Source organism: Platichthys flesus, chromosome 9 (genome assembly GCF_949316205.1).
Source record: "Platichthys flesus chromosome 9, fPlaFle2.1, whole genome shotgun sequence".
Taxonomy (NCBI): domain Eukaryota; kingdom Metazoa; phylum Chordata; class Actinopteri; order Pleuronectiformes; family Pleuronectidae; genus Platichthys; species Platichthys flesus.
This window is the reverse complement of record NC_084953.1, coordinates 4,373,149-4,395,244: the sequence shown is the minus strand read 5'-3', so window position 1 is coordinate 4,395,244 and position 22,096 is coordinate 4,373,149. Positions and strand designations below refer to the sequence as shown.

The 22,096-nt window shown below is 43.1% G+C and overlaps 1 protein-coding gene across 1 annotated transcript in view; it reads left to right on the top strand.

Annotated features, from left to right (window-relative positions):
- Positions 1-22,096, top strand: part of LOC133961144 (contactin-associated protein-like 4) — a 66,969-nt gene that overhangs the window by 14,358 nt on the left and 30,515 nt on the right. Inside the window, exons 3-7 of the mRNA XM_062396145.1 lie at positions 7,830-8,023; positions 11,979-12,126; positions 12,442-12,645; positions 19,827-20,002; positions 20,137-20,283. Of these exons, the coding sequence (XP_062252129.1) occupies positions 7,830-8,023; positions 11,979-12,126; positions 12,442-12,645; positions 19,827-20,002; positions 20,137-20,283 (869 nt within the window). The remainder of the gene's footprint in view (positions 1-7,829; positions 8,024-11,978; positions 12,127-12,441; positions 12,646-19,826; positions 20,003-20,136; positions 20,284-22,096) is intronic.

Here is a 22,096-nt window from a genome sequence, read left to right as displayed (position 1 = left end):
GGTTTATTGTTTTGTTTTTTTGCAGCCAGCCACCAGGGGGCGATCAAGATTGTTCGTCGTTACCCTCCGGGCGCTCTCATATCGTCCATCTTTTTATACAGTGTCATGATTCAGTCTGGACCAGTTCAGGATTCATCTCAAATTTACTTCGGAAACCAGAAACCAGTGCAAGTTGTAGTGGTAAAAAATGCTTCTAATCAGAGGCCAAGGTGCCAGCAAAGATCTCAAGGTTATATGACTCACATGCTTGGATCCTGTACTGCCAGTTGGTCCCATCACATGGTTCCCACACAGTGCCCAGTTAATCATATTTAGCCATCAGGGTGCTGCCTCCTCTTTGAGTTGTGCCCTTCATACGTCACTGCATGTACACCGAACAGGGCCAACACCAGTGGGAGGGAGCCGTGGCCCTGTAGTTTAGCAGACTGGACAATTAATTACACTGGGAAATACCCCTGCACTGAGGGTCAGTCCTGATTTCACCTTATTGAAAGTGATCAGGGACCAGCCGGACACAGGGGCCCTGACTCTGGAGGGATCAGGGGCCCTCAAACAGAAGACTCTGGATGAGAGGTCGAGGAGTTCCGTCATCGTGCTCCTCAGTCCACCTTACATCTCAAATGGCCAGAACCTTTGACGTTTTTCTCTTCTTAACTTTTGCTCTCTTCTCCCCTGAGTTTGACCTTTACTCTTTCTCTCTCATCGTTAATAACCGATGATCGGTCGGTTCCCGCTGCCACTCTCTCACACTTCACGTAACAGCGGCGGTCTGTTGTAACAGTAAATTTAACTCAGCCCCCTTTTTTTGACCTGCCAAGAAAACATGGGGATTAATTAATCCCATCCATACAGCTAAATGTTAACGAGAGTATTTAACATTTATAGCCAAATGTTAATGGGGGGCTTTAACATCTAAGCGCTCTGAGTTTTCCAGTGGGCCACACGGATAATCGCTCATTAGAAGAACTGTAATTATGCTGAAACAGGCCTGGAGCACTTCATCGGCCCCGAGTAATCATTTTCTGGAAGTAGTAATGCAGACCTTAGCCGAGGCTGTAGGTTGAAATGAACTGTAGTGGGGGGGAGGGGCAAAATCATTTATTGATCATTGTGTGAAGTTTATGTGCCACCTCTGCTTTTCCACAAAAACTTTTACTCCTCTTAAACTCTTTATCTGGTTAAATTCCACCGCTCCTCCACTCAAATCCTCCTATTATGAGGAAGTCACTCCCTCAATAAATGTAATCACTGGGTAAATATTGTCTGATTCCTGGACTGAACGCAGCTAACAGCTTCTCATCGCTGCTTTAGTTCTAAATTGCTTCTTCATCCCGTCCACTGAAGATAGCTGGAGTCGTTAGACCGTGACGGCTCCTTAGAGAGACTCTTTATACGGTGACTAAACTATCTGTGGTCCAGATATTGACTTTAACTATATGTTCAGTCCGGTTAATGAAATATACAGCCACAGCTTTTTTATATGGTACTTTCTAACTTAAACAAGGAGGTGAAAGTGATTCAATAACAGAAAGAGTAGATGATGTTTTAAAGTGAATTAGGGAAGTTGAAACCGCTGAATAAGTGGAGATTTGCCTGAACCACATAAAAACTGCATAAAATGAATTATTTAACAATATATATCTTCATTGTTACGATTTTTATTCCTGTTATACCTTTGTAAACATTCTTTGTATTTAAATTGCTTGATTTTACTGGTTAGGTTTGTTGTTATCATGTTGGAAGGTTGTAAAGCACTTTGCCACTTTGTTTTTAAAGTTTATTATTCTTATACTTTCATTATAATATATTTGGGGGATTGTTCAGATGAAAAGTACGAGGACTTTTTATTACAAAATACAAAACAAAACAAAATACAAAAATTATAATGTTCAATGTTCATTTGGAAAAATAGAGTAGAGTGTTTTTTTTGTCATGCTTATTCTATACTCTTCCATGATAAACATTAATGTGAACAAGGGCAGAAATCCATATAGTTATACAGAGCACAAAACAACGATCAAATTTAGCTTCTTAGCGTATATGCACAGTCGGCAGGATTTAAGCCAGAAACTGTAACAACTCTATTCAACCACTAGTTGTATCAAATCACATTTTCACATCTTCAAGTTTTAAAAGACTCAAACAGTTTTTCTTCTGTGTGGTTGTTAAACTCTGACGTGTGGCTTCAGTTCTCTTTCATTAACGCTGATTGAACGCTGTGGTTTTAAACTTGATTAACAACGAAAACATTGTAGAAATCTGAGGTTAATTTTGTTTTATACGTCTTCACTGTGCTGTCACAATTCACAAGCAATATATAGATACTTGACTTTTGTTATATTGCTAATTATTGTCTTATTGCTCAGTCCTAAGTTATCAAGTCACCTCATCCACCACATTTTGTTGAAATTCCTATTTCACTCACTTTGCTAAGAACTAAAACTTAAAATTAAAAAGGTTGTATTCTTCTATGTTCTTGAGTTCTTGGATCTAAGCAAACATTGCCCTGATAAGAACGGTTCCCTGTAGGATTTGTTTTCGTCCCATTGAGAATGCACAGCTGTTTGTTTGCTTTGCCTCTGAGTCATTTTTTTAATATAAAGCTATATATCACAGGTTTTCATTAAAGCACCATCGAGCTCCCCCTAAAATGAACTGCAACTTTATTGCTCTCCAACTCAAATACACTCTCAGTCCCTGTTGATGTGGTGAGACAGTTTGTGTCTTCATGCCGCTCTCTGACACTTCCTGACTTTTTTTTCCTGCAGTGGCTTTTGTCTCCTTCTTCCAAACTTTGCATTTATTTGTGGTGTTACAGACGCTGGCCGACAACTTTAAATGTCATCGTTGTCCAGACTGTTATTTCTAACAGTCTAATGTTTATAGGGGGCTCCAGGATTGAAACGCAGCAGCTATTTGTGTGTAAAATCCTGTCTAAGTTGTTAGATGCTAGAGTTCCAAACAGTTCCAAACGTTTCCCACATTTTTAATGGTGCAACAGATTTAATAAAATCTGTTGCACCATTAAAAATGTGGGAAACGTCTGAGCTAGTAAAGATTTTATAGCAATGTTGCTGTGGAATTGATTGCACTCCAACCACAAGCAATCTGCTCTGTAAACACAAAGTCACTGCAGAGTAATCACAAAGTAGAATATAACGTACAAAAAACAACTTTTGTGGGGAGCAAATCTCATGTTAAACTTAATTGCCAATCAGCTGTAAATGTAAGTATGACTTTGCATCTTAAATGCATTGAGAAATCAGTTGCATTTGTAAGAGAGACATCTTTGAAGATGACGAGATGAAAAAACAATTATTCTCCCAACGAAAACATCACAAAATACAGCTAGTAGTGTGTATATATATAGTCAGGCACAGCTCAAAGTGGAGGCAGCACCTTGATGGCTCAATGGGATTTAATTGGGAACCATTTGGGAACCATTTGGGAACCATTTGCCACAAGCCAATCAAGATGGGACCAACTGGCAGTAGCGAGGGTTGAGTTTTTATCAACTCGAGATCCCAGCTGGAAGCTTCCGATCAAAAGATTTATTTGTCACTTCAACTTGTTCTGTTTTTCAACTCCTTCAGTTTTATCTTTCCCTTCAGGTTTCAACCAGGCAAACTATTCCAGGACAGGTTAGATGGATCAAAAATACCTTATCATGACAGTTGAGTGGTGGTGGAAGATGCATTTCCACCAAATGTACCTGGAACAACAGGAGGATTCAAAACACCTGAATGGCTTGACTTATTGTAAAGACACAGTATTCAGAAGCTACTGCAAAAGTTGGATTAGCTGAGATAAAAATCGGGTGTACTCAACAAATCAGGGATGTTTTTTGTTGCAAACCCAACACACTATTGTGGGTTTCTATTTGAAAACTTAACAATGTTAATTTAGCAAGCTATGGTTCCATTTAGATTCAAATAGATGATAAAGCATGTGATTTACAGCGAGTACCGTCCAATGGGTGAAGGCTGCAGGTGTAGGTGGGCGTGCACTGTCCTCCATCTCTTCTGGTCTCTAAAAAACCTGATAGCGCGCAACAAAATGTCAAACTCCAATCGTCAGAATGGCAGCTCCCAAACCAGTGGGTGACGTCACGGAGGGCTGCTTGGTGGAGACGTTCTTCGTTCCTGGGGAAAGTTGCTACTCACAGTGCTTTCAAAAATGAAAGCTCAAAGATTCCTCCTTTTAGTTATTTTTGTTCATATCTCTATCATGGGTTAGTGTGTGAAAAAAGGCCAAAAGAGCTCCTCTCCTTTGAACTGATCTCACAGGCATGGGAAGATGTGTCCCCAGTTGGTTGAAATGCTGTTAGAACACATGGTTTCTGATGTGCCTGATCCCGGTTCTGATCCCAGCTTCTGTTCTCTCACGCCTGCCCCCACACACAAAAAGAGAAAAGTCAGAATCTAGCCCTGACTGAGACTTTTTGAAATAAGGCCAATTATTCCGGGAATCATTTATTTATTTATCACCTCTGCCAAAGAGGTTATGTCTTCACCCCTTTCTTGTTTTTTTGAGTTTGTATGTTGTGAGCAAGATTACACAAAAAGTATTTCTACCTGGAAACTAGGTGGAAGGATGTGGATATCAGTCGGGGAGGAACACTTTCCATTTTGGTGCTGATCCAACTGTAGATCCTGATTTTCTATCACAATTTTCTTTGACATAGCTGTTTAAATCTGGCGTGGATCCGGCGAAATGATTCGGAATCGGATGAGACATTGTGGTAAGGTGTGGATTTGAACGTCTCAATTACCCTCCTGATTGGGCAGGAAGAGCTACCGACTTTTATGGTGATTAAACAACCAATCCATTACCAGCATGTTGGAGGTTGTGTATCCATTTTTGCAGAGATATTTTAAACTCTCCGGTTCCTTCTCTGCTTCTTCACGAACATTCAACCTCTCTCTCTCTCCTGCTCTCTCTCTCTCTCTCTCTGCGTTCCTCTCCTCCCCCCTCTCTTCCTAATTCCTCCTCCGCCGTCCAGGAGGTGTCAGCTTATCAAACTCTCTCCGTCACTCACTCTCTCTCTCTGCGTTTCCCACTCCTCTCTCCTCCACAGTCCGGCCGTAATGAGTAAAGGTCAGTGTCTCCGCTCGCTCCGGGCTGTGCCTCTCGGTGTTCATGTCTGTTACCGGCCCAACCTGCGCTGGCCTTTAGCCGCCGCCCTAATGAGCAGGAGGTGCAACGCTGCAACAGCTGGAGGAGGAAGAGCAACCGGAGCAGGAGGGGAAGAAGATCCAGTTAATTCCACCCGAGGGATACAGCATCTATTTTACAAACATAGATATCATGCTAATGGGCGGATAGCAAATATCAAATCATGTTGAATTTTGAATATTTACATATGTTGTTGACCACACAAAACTTTAAGTAGATGGTGGTGAATCTAGAATTTGGGAATAAGCTCCATTTTTAAATTCGTCAATAATGAAGATAGTTGTGATCAGGTCCCTGTCGATGTGCTGCAATTAAACAAGGACACGTGATTTCTGCTGCAAGATGAATTGTCATGTCGATGTGAAACAGTGTAAACAGGGAGAAACACTGTAGCTTCTCTTACTACAACAATATATTATAAAGTTTCTTTAAAGTAGTCGTGATGAGGGAACTTGGCTAATTTGGCTCTGTGGATTGTAACATTGATTTGTAAGTCAGCATGACATCGCCTTGGCAAGGCAACCACAAGTGCTTAGGCTTGTGTGTGTGTGTGTGTGTGTGTGTGTGTGTGTGTGTGTGCGTGTGTATGTTTGTGTGTGTCTGTGCGCGCGCGCTCTGTTGGGTAGAAATCCCATCTGCTTTTCAGGCACCATGGATTTGCTTTGGCCTGACTCAGCACTTTATCTTAAACACGAGTACACGCACACACACACACACACACACACACACACACACACAAACACACACGCAAGCACACACACTTCTCAGTATTCAAAAGTGTCATTATCTCGTCGCAGCCTTTTCCATCACCCCCAATGTTTCTTCATAATCAGGTTCTGACATAGCTCTCCCTGCTCTCTCTCTGTCTCTCACATACACACACAAACACACACACACCTACACACACACACACACACACACAGGCACACACGCATCTGTATGAGTTTTCTTTGTGTCTTTGCAGATGTCATTGTGTGTCTGTCACTCCTTCCCATCTGTTCTCTCTCCAGAACACCTTCTCCGTCAGGTTCAGTGTTTGGACTTATTTCCTGTTCAGAACAGAACTTCTCCGTTGGGTTGTATCAAGCTGAGACTTTTCTCTGTTTGAATCAAGCTGTTTCACTTTTCTTAAAACCCAAGGACACGTTAGAATACATCAAATGGCAGGAGACACAAACACCCATCAATAAAACATATGTCACATGAAAATAGTTATAAAACCAAGTGTAAAATCAAGAGGCAAATACACTATACAAGATGTTTAAAACGTGAATGAAGTAAGTAAAAGTCTGATTTTAATAAGGTTTTTGCAGCAAAGGATTCTGGTTCTTATCTCATCTGCACATTTTCTTACTTTTTCTCTTCAAATTCTGAACATTTGCACAAACTTATTCTCCAAATAAAACTCAGCTCTTTGGTTCCCGGGGATTTAAAATCACAGTAAACAATTCTCTCCATGTCAAAAACACGTCTATGCAGCAGATATTTGCCTAATAACACAACAGGCCATAATTGGAATTGTAAAAATATTACATTTACTGTTATTTATTGACTTCATACCACCAGTGACAAATGGCCAATAAATATGAGGGATTCTGTGTTTTTTCCTTTTAAATAAGGAGCTGTGTATTTTGTCTGATGATGGAGCTGAAGTGTTGAACTTGCCTCAGGATAAATGTTGATGGATCGTCCTGCTTCACAGCCAGAATTAAAAACTTAGTAAAGAAAGTAGTTGTACTATAATCCACTAGTAAATAAATGTTCATACATTTTTAATTAAATGTTACAAATTGGCAAATACACCATTTTCATATTTTCCTTTTCCCCCCACCCACCGTGGTGATGTGACTATTCTTAGTCGACCTTGTGAACTCGGTGTTGGTTCGTCCCTCCCTCCCCCCTGGACATGTCCTCCAGCTGCCAACCACAGCTGGGACAGAACAGGGCTAGAGAACATGGGACATGTGTCCTCTCTGCAAATCACTGCTGAAAACACTCTTAAATCTGATCAGGCACATATCGTGTTGTTGAATGAGTTGGATGTATATTCATTTTTACTCCCCTCACCCTCCTCTTCCTGGTCCTCACATCTTTCAACTTAGTCGTGGGGTCGTAAAGTACAAATGAAATACCACCCTGCTGCTCCACAGTTAAACCTGTCTCCCTGAAGTGTTTTAACTCAAATATAACTCACCTAACATCTTTGATAATGAGGATGGTTATTATTTATCATCTTGAAACCCGGGGAGGTGCTTGACATTCTGCAGGGTTTTAAATCTGGGTGCATAAAAATGGACTTAAATCAAATCCAGAATGTGGAAAAACTACATTTATATTTACAGTTACGATTTGAAGCTGTTCTGTCTGAATGTGCTGAGTTCTAATACCTGCCGACTCGCTGTTTGTATTCCTGAGCAAACTCCTCACCACAGATCAATCAGGGCACATCACTTCAAATTCACAGCCTCATTTCAGGAAGATTGAAATGTAATGAATCACATTTCACTCCTGTGATTTCTCTCTTGATCCTCGCTCGCTCTCTTCTCACCTCGGCCAGCCTCTGCCCCCCCCCCCCCCCCCCTCTCCATCACACACACACATTATTGCATTATAGATATCCATGCAGTTTTTGTGTGTGTCTGTCCTCCCTGCAGGAGCCGGAGGTTGGTCTCCTCTCTCCTCCGACAGATACCAGTGGCTGGAGGTGGACTTGGAGAGGCGGACCCAAATCACAGCTGTCGCCACGCAGGGACGATACGGCAGCTCTGATTGGCTGACAGCCTACCTGTTGATGTTCAGCGACACGGGACACAACTGGAGACAACACCGACAGGAGGACAGCTTGGGGGTAACTGTCCTGCAACGATCAACCAATAATCAAAATGCACTGATGATGGCTTGATGAACAGCTCTTGGTGTTTTATTCGCCTCCTCTCTCGCAAAGATTGGAAGGCAAAGGTTTGTCGGTGATGTGTTCAGGTATTTGCGACCGAGAGTTTTCAAAATGGTTCATTTGAATAAAATTTGGACAAAATTAAAAACTACATCGACACAAAAATAAAGATCATGCAAATTCAAGTTGCACGGAGCTGTTTGAATTTGTTATGAAATGAACCTGCGGTCAAGTTTTCTTTTGATAAATGAGCTGAAACAAATCTATTCTTATTTGTGGTGTGGTTCTTACATCTGACACCCTGTGGTTAAAAGCCCTTGTTTAGTTGAAAACCTCCGGTAATACACCGTGTGTGTCACTGTCTGGATGAAGACACAACCCGGAACATCAGTGTCAAACAACACCGTGCATATTAAAAGCTCTGAACAGCTTAAATCTCCGGGTGCAGTGCAGCTCAACGCTGAGGTTCATTGAAGTTAAAATACATTTGGCCTCACTGTCACAGATATAATTTACATTATCTGCGGGGACGGCTCTGCCTGCAGCAGCAAACCCGCTCACCAGGAGCCTTTCACTCTTTATTAAAAATGGATGGAACAATGAAAGGAACCTGGGCCGGGCGGTGTCGACTGCATGGAGCTGCTGTCAAACAGTTTAACCTCTGCTGACAGGAGGCTGGTGCTGCTGCTGCTCACACTGCCTGCCGCACAGAGAGAGTCACAGCTCTGATTCCTGCAGCAGTGAAAGTGTCCATCAGCCGTCTCCGAGCATGTCGCTCGTTCACTGTGAGCCGGTCTCCCTAAGTGTCAGCTCAGTGCCTAAAATGTAAATGTGAGGGAGGAATCTGTGAGACGTGCATCCGGTGATTTACTTATTCTGTAGAGCAGCTGATGTATTCAGGCCTCAGAACAGGAACTGTGGAGAAACTCTCGGCTGAGTCTGTTCCTACACAACTGAATAAGTTCCCCTGCGTTTTTCTCTCATTACTTTCCAGCTTTTTTACATCATTTCTTTAAAACCATTGCACGTCTAATTTCCCCGTGAAGAGGGAGAATGACTTATCACCAGCGAGCAAACGAACTGCGTGTCAGCCTGACAGGACGCCATGCAGGCCTCCGCAGACTGAACACCATTAGACACGATGCAGAAGCAGTGGAGCGTCTCCTCCCTCCGTCATGGAAGACGATGCACTCCTCTTGTTACAGGATCAGCCCGGAGAGCAGCTTGTGATTCAGATTTGACAGGAGACGATTTTCTCTCGGTGAAGGGTGGGAGCGCCGCAGAGCCGAGCCTGCGAGTCATCACAGAGAAAAAGGGAAGGGAGCAGCCCCCCCGAAACTTGTTGATTTTACACCCAGCATGAAAGGTGATAAACCCAGATCAGCTCCGAGGGCTTTTGAAGCTGGGTCTATTAGTCAGGCCGGCTTAGTGTGTCTGTTAGGGAGGAGATTTGCAGAAATAGCTGTATCACACACACAGAGTCACTGACTCCTGAGCTCACAGGCTCCGGCTTTCTCCTTCTGCTGTCAAGTGGTGGAAAGTCATTTACTATACAGGGAGATTTGAAGGTATTCTATGTGTTAAATGAGTAATTATATTGGCCGCTACTTAATCTTTCTACTCCATATCGGTCCAAAGACAAATATATGCTTTATGTATTTATTAGAGAACTATAGATTATAGTTAATTAAAATGTCCTTTACGTATAAAACACTGAATCATTTATGAAACACAATACATTTTTAAACATCATCATATATAAGGAGAAACAAGATGGGTTACTTGTCTCATGAATATAACCAAATACATTTACTTCATTAATGATCTTTTCTTGAGTACTTCCATGACTTCTACTCCAAAACATTGTACTTTTTACTTTCCAAATTAATTTAGTTGTTTAGAAACAACAGAACTTTTTTAGCTCTATGTCCAAATGTTAAATTACCCAAAGGCAGAATGTAAAAATGTGATCAAGACTCATGACTTTGGAAAGTGTCACCATGTTGCTCGTGCCCTCGCCCTCAGTTCAGCTCCATTCGATTCCCTGTGCTTTATTGGCGTGAATGTCAGGTGAACATTATTGCCAAAACATCAAGGATAATTCTGTTCAATAATGAGATAGGGGGAGAAAAAATGGAAAAGCTTGGCGGAAGACTACTCATATTTCAAAGATGCTCGGGCGAGTAAATGAGATGCCGCTCTCCTCAGCCTCCTCGGCAGGAAGCAGCTTAACGCTCGGCTGCCCGGGCGGCTCAGGCTGCACAGCTCTGAAGACACAGCTCAGATCAGGATCGTGAGGCAGCAGGAGAGACAAGTTCAGCTGCACAGTCACGTCAGTACACATTCAGCAGACACACACATAAACACACTCACCACCTCTCCATGACATTCATTCACTTCCCAGAGACTTACTTTAATCTTAACCCTTACCACCACTTGTTTAGCTCTAACCATTAAAGGGGTTGTTCACCCAAAAATGGAAATTCACTCCTTTTCTACTCATCACTGTGCCGATGGAGGGTTTTTGTGTTTGTGTCCACAAAAAACTTTTGGGAGTTTCAGGGGGAAACAGCGACGGATCCAAATCCAATATAATTGAAGTAGAGCTCTAAGTTCTAAGTTCTTAAAAAATGAAGGAACAACAGTAAATAACATAACATGCCTCCATACGGCTCCTGTGGTGTCATCCAAGTTTCTGTAAGCCCCGACATTCATGTTTGATTCCAAACAAACTGTTTATTCTAGATGTCCTCTGTGATCCACGTGCAATCGCAGCCCCGGAGGAGGATAACAGCATTTTAATTTGCTTGCAATCATATTAGTGGTTATAAAAGAGATTAGCCCAAATGTCATCTGGCCCTAAAACAAGACAACAAGTATCACTGTTTGTGTTTTGTGCAGAGAAACAGATTACGAGGAATGGAGGACAGAGTCTTTGCCTGGACATCTGCTGTCTGTACCTTCAAAGTATTGTCCCTTACCCCCAGATGTCAATTCATCATTGGACAGTAACCTTAACTCTTACCGTGATCTTGACCTAAAACTAACCCTAACGTAATCATCCCTCAACCCTGTAACATGTCTTCACCTTCATTGTAATGATGCACCATATGCTGAGCTGCGTTTTGTCCCCATAAGGAAGATTTGTCCCTGAAAATCTGTAAACAGACATAGGTCCCCAGAATGTCAGTAATACCTGAACCACACACAAGGTAATGCCTGAGACTCTCATACGCACAAACAAAAAGCTAACGCAGATAGTTTTTATATTCTCCTTACAGAATTTAAGTGTTGCTTTGTGTGCAAACATTTTCCATCAACCCGAACAAAATCCCACTGGATTCCCACGAGCAGCTGATTGGGAAAATAGGAGCCATTAGTCTTTTAAGAGCGGCTGTGTGCGGACACAGAAGAGGTCGCAGAGCTATTGATCATCGAGGAGAGGGAGAGAGGGAAAGAGAGGGGGAGGAGAAGAGGGAGAGGGAGGGAGAGAGAGGGAGAGGGAGAGAGGGAAAGAGAGGGGGAGGAGAAGATGGAGGGAGAGAGAGGGAGAGACATTATATGCATTCAGGATCAATGGCCTCTGGGAGCTCAATGTCTGAAAATGCAAAAAAGTCTCTCAGGATCACAGAAGTTTTTCTCCAGAAGCACGCAATAAATTTCAACATGAGCTCTTATTCCTAATGGATTTCTTTATCCACCTAATTTACTGTTTGTGTAGCAAAATAAGAAAAGATCGTAGCTTTTAGCCTCGTGGACCTTCAGAAAGAAGAACAAACTAAAGAAGTCGATGGGTGAATCATGTGTTATAATTAGTTACGGACAAAACGAGCTGTTCTCTGCAGCAGCAGCCGGGGAAATGTTTTGATGTAAAAGTTCTTAAAATAAACTTATAGTTCTGTGGTTCCAGGCGTTCCCAGGTAACAGCAATGCCGACACTGTGGTTCAGTACAAACTGGATCAGCCCGTCATCGCTCGATACCTGCGCCTGGTCCCACTTGACTGGAACCCCACCGGACGGATTGGACTCCGACTGGAAACATATGGATGTCGATACAGTGAGTTCCAGTATCTGTCTTACTCCAGGACTCCTTTGTCAGGTTTCACTAGTGGGTCTATTATAGTATCAGTGTTCAACTATCTTGATTCACTTTAAATCACTGACCTGTTGACGTTCTACAGATGTGACTCTGCCAGATATAGTTGAATATAATACATAATCTTCCTGCTACTTACTATGGAACAAGGTGAAATCTAGCTGCTAAGACCCCTGAAGCAAAATGTCAAAGAGCTAAACTACCAGCAACTCATCAGGTGAGATCAGTAAACGTCTGATAAAGATCTTCCTCCTGCTGCTCCGTGTCGTCCTGCAGCTTCTGACGTGGTGAACTTCGATGGCAGCAGCAGCCTGGTGTTCCGGCTCAGCGCCCGGCCGAGCCGCTCGGCCACGGAGTCGATCTCTCTGAAGTTTAAAACCATGAGGAACTCCGGGACGCTGCTCCACGCCGAGGGACAGAGAGATCACAGCCTCACTCTGGTGTTGGAGAAAGGACGACTGCTGCTCTATCACCAACAAGGTACGACATGAATCCTTCACCATGTTGCTCTGGTAAAAACCTGCTGAATTCACGTGTTCCAGCAGAACTCGCCCTTTCAGCAAGACCCTCGACACCGGCTGCTCCAGTGGGGCGGCTCTGTGGTTTTATAATGAAGCCTCCGGGTGTGGATGTGTGTGATTGTGAAGAGGAATTTTTTGTTTTCCCTTTTTCATTTATGTTTAAAGGAGACATATGATGTTCTTTTACTCCTCCATGTTGGCTACAGCCAGTGGGCAGAGTCGTTATGTGTTTGTCCATCCGTCTGTCCCGAGAACACAATGTCTCAAGAATGTCTGCAGGGAATTTCTACAAATCTGGTAGAAAAGGTTCAGTTGGATTTATAGATGAACTGTTTCCTTTACTGGTCGACGGTCAAAGTCACTCGGATGAAGCACATCTTGTGAGCGTGTTAACTTTAGAGCGCCTTGCGAGGATACCTTTGAATCTGTATCCTTAAGGAGACAGTAGGTGAAACGTAGTGTTTCAGATAGAGGCTGAAAAGAGGAGCTACAGCGGAAAGTTGTGTGTTTTCTGACCATTAGAGCTTCTAAACATTTTAAATTTACAATCCAAACTTAAAGTTATCAACCTCAATACGAGGAGAATCTGTCTCCTTCAGGTTGACAAAAAAACAGCAGCAGTCTACTTCCTGTAATCAGTGTCGGGAACTCAGTTCTAAGTTGTCATTTCTAAATCATTCAATATATTAAAGAGTTTCTTCCTGATGACTCTGCTCTGTGGCTCCGTCTGTGCATTCATTGGGCATTTACTGTTCATTACTGTGAGTAAATGTCAGCTAAAGGCCTGAACTCAACCGTGCAGTGTGATTATGCACTCATCCAGGCTCCAGAGCCTCCACCACTCCACACAGAGAGTTTAATATTCACTACATCTCTGTCCCCACAATGAAACAGGTGGATCTTCAAGCCGGCTTTGTCCGTCTGCTACTTTACTCATAAATGTTGGTCACAAGAGATTTTAAAGATGACTCAGAAGAACTTAGCTTCTTGATGAGCTCACTTCAGGGTTTTCTTGTTTGTGCGAAAGTCTCAAACAATATTTCAGATGAAATAACTCAGACTTTGAAGAAACTTGGAGAAAAGTCGCATTTCACCATTGATGCCCTGAAGACATGGGCCTCTACATGATGAGTGATTGTGAAGGACGACAGCATCATTTGTTGGGGGCAAGAAGTTTCTCCTTTCATTCCCTTTCCCCCACTTTCCTTCAATCATCCGGATCTCTCTCTTTCTTTCTGTCTCGCTCTGGTTCTCTCTCAGCTTGACTCCCTCTCTCATATTCTCTCTCTCTCTTAATCTATGATGGATGTGAGCAACATGTGTTACTGATGAACTCTGAGGGAGCACGTGGGTCCAGCACAGCACAACATGATCAATGGCCTGTGTGGAGGAAACGTGTGTGTGTGTGTGAGTGTGTGTGTGTGTGTGTGTGTGTTTGTGTGTGTGTGTGTGTGTGTGTGTGTGTGTGTGTGTGTGTGTGTGAGGTTAAACCTGAGGTGTTCATGGGCTGCCAGGCCGTCGGAGTATCGCCATATGGTAAAGCGCTCATCGGTGGTGCCATCTGGCTGCTCCACTACTCTGCTCAGTTTCCATTCCTTCATTAAGGGCTGACGGCTTTTCTATAATGTTAAAATCATTACACTCTGGGAACATCAAAAACATTTTCTCAGGCAAAAACAGGTTTTCTCCTCTTAATGAAGTTATATTTCGAACGTGGACAGACTGTTGATAATTAATCCTTAAAGTTCACTCTGCTCTTTATGTTAGAATATTTGGAGTAAATCAACCATTCCTGCTAAAACCAGGCCTCATTCAGAATATCCTCTTTTCACTACTTTGTTTTGTTAGACTTATGTGGCTCTAGAGGTAGAACGGGATGTCCATTAATAAAAGGGTTTATGGTTCGATCCCCAGCTCCTCGAAGACTCCAGGACACAGATTGTGAATAAAAGGCAGATAGTGGCACTGTGTGATTGTGACCTAGACTAGAAAAGCTCTTTATAAATGTAGTACATTTACTAGGGGTGGAGGTTTCTGACACCAGAGGGGTTTCAAATCATGGGCTACTTGTATCAGAGTCGCACAACTAGATAAACATCGACTGTGGCAGATGCATCTTTCTATCGGCACATATTACAGTCATGGCCTTGTGAACACACAGGTGCACACAGACACACAATTGCCCACATTAGTGCTGGACCTCTGTAAGAAGGCTCACTCAGTTCTTGGCACATTTCATTATGTGGAAGTGTGGAAAGGTGAGAGTGTGCGACCATCATTACGGGAATGACCTGAGTTATAATTGTGTGCAGTGGCAGGGAACCAAAATCTGCCACGCGCCGACATGTTGGCATTTTGTTTTGGGCGGTTTGAGGAACGAGAGCATTATATTTTCCGGACAGTTGTAATATTGTTGCTGTATATTCACATATCTCACTGATGTGGAGATGGAAGTCTGAGTGAGGCTCCTATTAAAAAGTCAGAACCGCTCACTTCTACATGTGCGCTTCAATTCATGCACATATTATTATTATATTATGCCCCATAATGTAAGTGTATGGTTGTATTTTTCATTTTAATGCTACAGCGTATTTTCTTCTTACTTTTAATATAACGATATTTTGTCGTAAAAAATTATGATTTAATTCTATAAACACTATTCTATAATACTCTTTCATACTTTATTATTATTGTAATATTACAACTTCCTACTTAATTACAACTTCTTCTTGTAATATTACATCATCTCTAAATTATTCATTTTTTAATATGGCCCTAATACTGTGGTATTAAAGCAGACAATAAAAGTTCCTAAACTATTTTAATTTTGAAGTTAAGCAAATTCTTACACTCTCTCTCTCTCTCTCTCTCTCTCTCTCTCTCTCTATCTCTCTCTCTCTCTGCTGTCTTCCATCCTTCACAATTGTCGTGACCTCCCTCTGTCACTCCCTCTCGTCAAATAAAAACTGATTGTCCTTTATATTCCCCAAACTTTGGGAAACGGTGGAAGAATATGAATTCCTCCCCGGTGGTTTGGTCTGGTGTCTGTCAGCCACAGAGCGGCGTCTTCTGCCGGAGCCGTCAGTCTGACACCAGCTCCCTGAGTGACGCCTGTCACGTCTCCCCTCCAGACCCGAGCTGATAGTCAACAAAGAGCTCCCAAAACTCCGGGTCGCAAAAGTAAACAGGCCTAATGGAGCAGAGCCGAGGCTGAGCGGTGATGATCCGGCAATACGGCCAACCCTGATGCTGCGCCTCCATCACACTGCTGTCACTGCACCTCTCTCTCTGTGCCTCCCTTCCTCCGGCTGCCCTCTATCTTTCCATTCCTGCCTTTTCTATTTTCTTCTCTTTCCATTGTTATTTATCACAGTCTCTCCCACACGTCGTCCCAATTCTGGCCCTGCTACTTCTCTTTTTCAATTGAACGCTCTTTATCTTTCGCTCTACTCTCTCTCCATGTTTCTCCACACAGCCTCTTTACTCTCCCAGGAGCTTGCAGTCTGTTTAGACAGGGTAATTTAGAACAATAGCTCGGAGCATCCAGCCTGAACCACAGCATGCTCCTCCACAGTCAGAGGAGAGGAGAGGACAGAAGAGGACAGGAGAGGACAGAGAGGACAGGAGACAAGAGGGGAGGACGCAAGAGGAGAAGAGAGGAAAGGCCACGAGAGGACAGGAGAGGACAGGAGACGAGAGGGGAGGACGCAAGAGGAGAAGAGAGGAAAGGCCACAAGAGAAGAGGACACAAGAGGAGAAGAGAGGAGAGGACACAAGAGGAGAAGAGAGGACAGAAGAGGACAGGAAACGAGAGGGGAGGACACAATAAGAGAAGAAAAGAGAAGAGAGGGGAGGAGAGGAGAGGACACGAGAGGCGAGAGATGAGTTATGGACAGATAACGAGAGGAGAGGAGAAAAGAGGACAGGAAACAAGAGGAGGGGAGAAGAGAGGGACACGAGAGGACAGATAACAAAAGGAGAGGAGCGAGGAGGACAGGAAACGAGAGGAGGGGAGAGGCGAAGAGAGGAGATGACACAAGAGGTCAGATAACGAGAGGGGAGGAGAGGGGAGAAGAGGACAGGAAACGAGAGGAGGTGAGAGGAAACAAGTGGAGTGGAAAGGAAGAGGAGAGGAAGAGGTGAGGAGAAAAAACAAGTGGAGGAAACGATAAGAGAGGCGAGGAGATGAAAGGAAACAGGAGGAGAGGAGAGACAAGATAATAAGCTGAAGATGTAGATGTATTATCTCCCTCGCACGGTGTGAGAGATGCTCTGAGACGCTTCATAATTATCTCTCAGCCTGATCCTGTCGCAGTGAGGCATGTTTCCTTCTGAGGGAAACAAGCAGGCGTCAACCTCTACATGGATAATGAAGGGTGTCACTGAGCATCAGGGACGTGTGTAACCTAAACATAAAGATTTCACACACAGCGAGTAACGCTCATTAGCATAATAATGAATGTCTGAATGAAAGAGACAAACAGACGGAGACGCAGCGAGACAGTGAGACAGTCGGACCCTCTCTATCCGTCTGTGTCCAAGCTGAAGTAAATTGGCTGCTTCATTAAGATTTATGTCCACTGTTCAAAACCGTCTCATTTCCTTTTCTGCTTTACATTTATCAAAACGTCAGTTTCCTGTAATGAAGTCCACAGCTTCGTAATTCAGTTCCGAGGATGCAACACGCAGCAGTAAATACACAGAGGGCTGCGGCTGCTCTGCTGCTGCTCTGCGGCTGCTCTGCGGCTGCTCTGCTGCTGCTCTGCGGCTGCTCTGGACGCACAGCGTTAAGAGTTGCAGACTAAACTAGGATGGCATCAAAGAGGCATGCTGGGTAAGCTGCATGGCGAGCAAAAGCCTGTCTTTTATCTGTAATGAGGACGTGCTATTGGTCGGTTTGCTGGTGACTGGTTGTGTGTTTCATTTCTCTATTTTACAGCAAACAAAACATCAGCGCGATCACAAAGGTTTGCCGCTAATCGCTCAGAGCAACAACACCTCCTCCTCCTCCGGCGCTCTGGAAAAGAGAACGACTCTCTCCGGACCAACTCTGCCAGTTGGCACAGAACACACGAGGCCATGAGCTGCGGTGATTACCGCTGCAGTCGCTCACTCCGTCCCACTTAGTGTGTGATGATGTACAGTGAGGCTCCAGGAGCTCCTGCTGTAAACGGCCTCAGAAGAGTCTTCAGTCGGCAGCCTGACTGTTTCCAGAGCAGCCAGGAACACAGAGAGCAAAGGGGGGGGGGGGGGGACAGAGAGAGAAACATGACTGTGTTTACATGGACGTCAATGATCTGACTTTGCACCTTATTCTGAATGAGACACTAATCAGATAAGGATGTTTATGTTTATATGAGTTACTATGTGACTCATATAAACATGACAAAAAGGGTTTGTCATGGAGAGAAATAACAAGGGAGGTTTTTCACACAGCATCAGACTCTGGTGCAGCTTCATTCATCACCAGCAAAACAAAACAAATCCAAAACAGAGACAGACAGTTCCCAATGCCCCATGTCAACATTACTTCTGCTACGTTTACATTTCAGACGCTTCCGCCAGAATTAAAAAACCCCAACCTGAAAGAGTGTAATGCACAAGGCTGCCACTATAGCTTTTTGAGGGTCTCCTCCATGTTAGTGGCTGGTCCAATCTAAAGAGTCACAGTTCAAATCAATTTTAGATATTTTTCAAAGTTATTTCTAATAATTTTGCATGAAATTAGTTAGTTGAAGCCGTAAAATTGAGTTGAAACATCAAGATTAACAGCTGAGACTGTGTTTTGGCTAAATTTTTCTGGAGAGTGGGAGGAATTGAGGACGTCCATCTTTATTTATCGTTCTGTGCTGTATATCCCTACTTTTAAAGTGTTTCAAACTTTGTTATTTTTATATATGACGTTTTTTTTAATGAAACCAATTAAAGGGACAGAGAGAGAGGGAGAGACGGGAAACAGATTTCCTCATCTCTCTGCTCTGCCTTTTTTTAAACAGTTTGTTTCATATTAATAATCTCAACTCCCTGCTGTGACTAAAGCTGTGAATGGGTTCGGGAAGGACATTATTTTTAACAGCACATGAGGCTGACGTCCTGAAACAATTATCACAGTCTGTCTCCTGACAACACCTTTCACTGTCGACCTCCATAAACAGATCCAGAGCCTTAAGTCCTAATCACAGACAGAATATGATGAAGCTGTCAGTGAGGGTTGACTCCTGGAAAGTGGAAATCTCTGTTCAACTCCTCACTTTAAAGACAAAGACGTTCAGCGTGAGTCAGCTCACAGTAGACAACTAAATCAAGACGTTAATGCTGGCTAACACAGCGGCGTTCCTTCCAGCCGGACAATAAAAACCACGGGATGCTTAGTTTCCTCCTTGCAGGTTTAGTAGTCAATGAGATGAGGGATGAGAGAGTCGAAGAGGGAGGAAGAGGGAGGAAGAGGGCGGATGTTTTCATGAATGAAAGTTCAGTGTTTCTGTAATTGTTTGCCATCCGACTTTGATTTCAGCATTGATTTCCCACATTCTCTCCCTGGCTCCACTTGTTCCAAACGTAAACAGCTATTCCTTGTGTATAGATTTGATAAAATATATATAATACAGCAGATAGGACGTGGTGGTCGTTGGTTTCACCTCAAGAGGGTTCCTGGTTCGAATCCTGCCTTTCTGTGTGGACTTTTCCTGTGGTATGTGGGTTTTTCTGCAGGTACTTAATAATAATCTATCCATCCAGCCTGTTGTTAATTAAGTCCTGCAATGATTTTGCAGCATCATCACTTATCTCATGCTCTGTCCTCCTCCCTCCGGCGTACAGACGATTCAGACTCTAATGAGGGCGGTTGACCTCAGTGACCTTCTCCTCCTTTGGAGCAAAGATGGAAATATTCCTCCGAACCTGCGTCATTTCCGTTACTCGTTTTTGATCTGATAAATCCAGTGTGAATCTCTGCCAGAAGCGAAACATATTTTAGAACGATGTCTTAAAGCATGTTTTGGAGGACATGTGACCTTAAAGTGCTTTTGAGGTCATACAGATGCAGCACATGAGAGTATTTATATATGAGATGGAGCCTTTTCTCAGCTGCTGCACCCTGATGATGATTTATTTCTCTTCTTCTCCTCCCCTCCCCTGCAGATGTGAGTTCATCCTCCGGGGGTCAGCTCCTTGTTTCTCTGGGAAGTCTCCTGGACGACCAGCACTGGCACCGTGTGAAGCTGGAGCGGCTCAGCACTCACGTCAACCTCACTGTGGATAGAAACACGCGGCAGGTTCACGTTCCAGCGGAGCTCAGCCACTGGGAGATCCGCCAGGTGAATAACACAAACACAAATAACTGATAGAAGATTTACTCCTGATAAAGCAGCCACAAAATGTTTTCTACAACAACCTGTCAAGGTTTCATTGGGCGACACGCATCACATGTGATGTTTCCCTGTGTGTGCAGCTCAGTGTCGGAGCTGTGCAGAGCCACGGGCTGCAGAAACCCATCCTGCCCAACAGGAACTTCCATGGCTGCCTGGAAAACCTGCTGTACAATGAGCTCAACCTTATAGACCTGACGAAACAGAGCAACCAGCAGGTCACCACACTGGTGAGTTATTGTTTCAGCATCTGAGGAACGCCAGTGTGAATGGAGATGGAGGAGGTTATATATCAGGTGGCCCCTGGGTTCCAGGAGTAAAAGAGTTTTCCTGAAGACAAGTGATTCTCAATGTTGTCGGCTTGTGACTCTTATTAATATTAATAAACATAGAAAGAAATTATTTGACATTTGTCAAAAGGGTATGTGATGACCGGTTTCCTCTCGAAAAGAAACAAATGTACTTTGACCAATTAGATCCAAGTTAAGCAATGTAAATATATCCTTGTATATCTTTGGATTATTATAATTTGTCCTATACACACAAGCACACACACATTTATATATACTATATATATGGTATATGAAATTGCTGCAATGGCGTCAAAGTGTAGAACAAGTTGATCACGTTTGCTCTCTTCAGACTTTTTGTGTTTTTCCTCCCACTCGTTCCTCCTTTTCTGTATCAATGTCATTATTATGTTAGTGGTCATTGTGATGATCATCAACATTATTTGTATCATGTGCATCATCATCAACTTTATTTTTACTCCCGTCATCATCATCGACATCATTAGCATATCCATAATCTCCTTCATTATCATCACCAATGTCATTACATTCACATTTTGGCATCACGAAGCCCAAAGCTAAAAAACAAGAGGAGGAGGATTCAGTGAAGAGAGGAGGTAGAAAATGAACAATGCGAACTAAGTAAAGAAGGAGAAGAGGACGAGGGGTGGGGGGGGGCTGATAAAGAAATCACCACTTTCTGTTGTGAATTAATCTCCAAAGAAAAGTTTTGGTTGTCAAAGCCCAGCTCAAAGACTCGGAGACAAGAGGAGCTGACAGTTTAGGAAAAGTAATTTATTTGCAGAGAGAAAATGTGGAAATATGTATTAAAAATAAATCAATGATGGAAAAAAGGGAAGGGACAGCTTTCATCCGGTTTGTCATGGAGAGAAATAACAAGAGAGGTTTTTCACACAGCATCAGACTCTGGTGCAGCTTCATTCATCACCGGCAAAACAAAACAAATCCAAAACAGAGACAGCCAGTTCCCAAATTATCCATCCATCCATTATCTACACTGCTGATCCCTCACTGTTCCGTGGTGGGTGGTGTGGGGGGTGACACCCTGCTCACCAGTCCATAGCAGGACCAACATACAGAGACAACCAGTCACTCTCTCTTTCCAACGTTGTCTCATTAAACGGTTTGTATGATATCTGTTCATGTGAATTCTTACAAAAATGTGGGTTTTATTTTCATTATTTTCATTTCAGTGATTCTATACGATGTTTGGTTTGTTATTTATTATTTCACTTAACACAGAACAACCTCAGCTGGACTGGGAATCGAACTGGAAGTGCTAACCACTGCAGCACTGTGCCACCTTGTCTTCCCCTTATGAAAAGTGAATGTTTGCTTCTAACATTGTGTGTGTGTGTGTTTTTGTTTGCTACAATATTGCAAGTGTCTTTATTTTGCTACTGATGCAAAGTTTATGAAGTTCTTATAATGTGCTTTTGAAAATATAGTCAGCAAAACCTTCTGAATTATTCCACCATTAAATCATTTTTTATGATTAGGAAATATTGAATGTTTTTGCATATGTCACCTTTTTGACCCAAATGCTTGAAGTTTTGCATCCTATTTACGCTGCTCAGCAAATATCAATATGTTAATACAGGTGTCCTTTCTCCGGGGGCTGCCGAGGAGAACTCTGTGACATCGAGTTACACCGAGTCAGCCTCTGCAACTGATGAATATTCATGTTTTATTATCTCTTTTATACCCGTTCTGCTCCCTCCCTCCCTCCCTC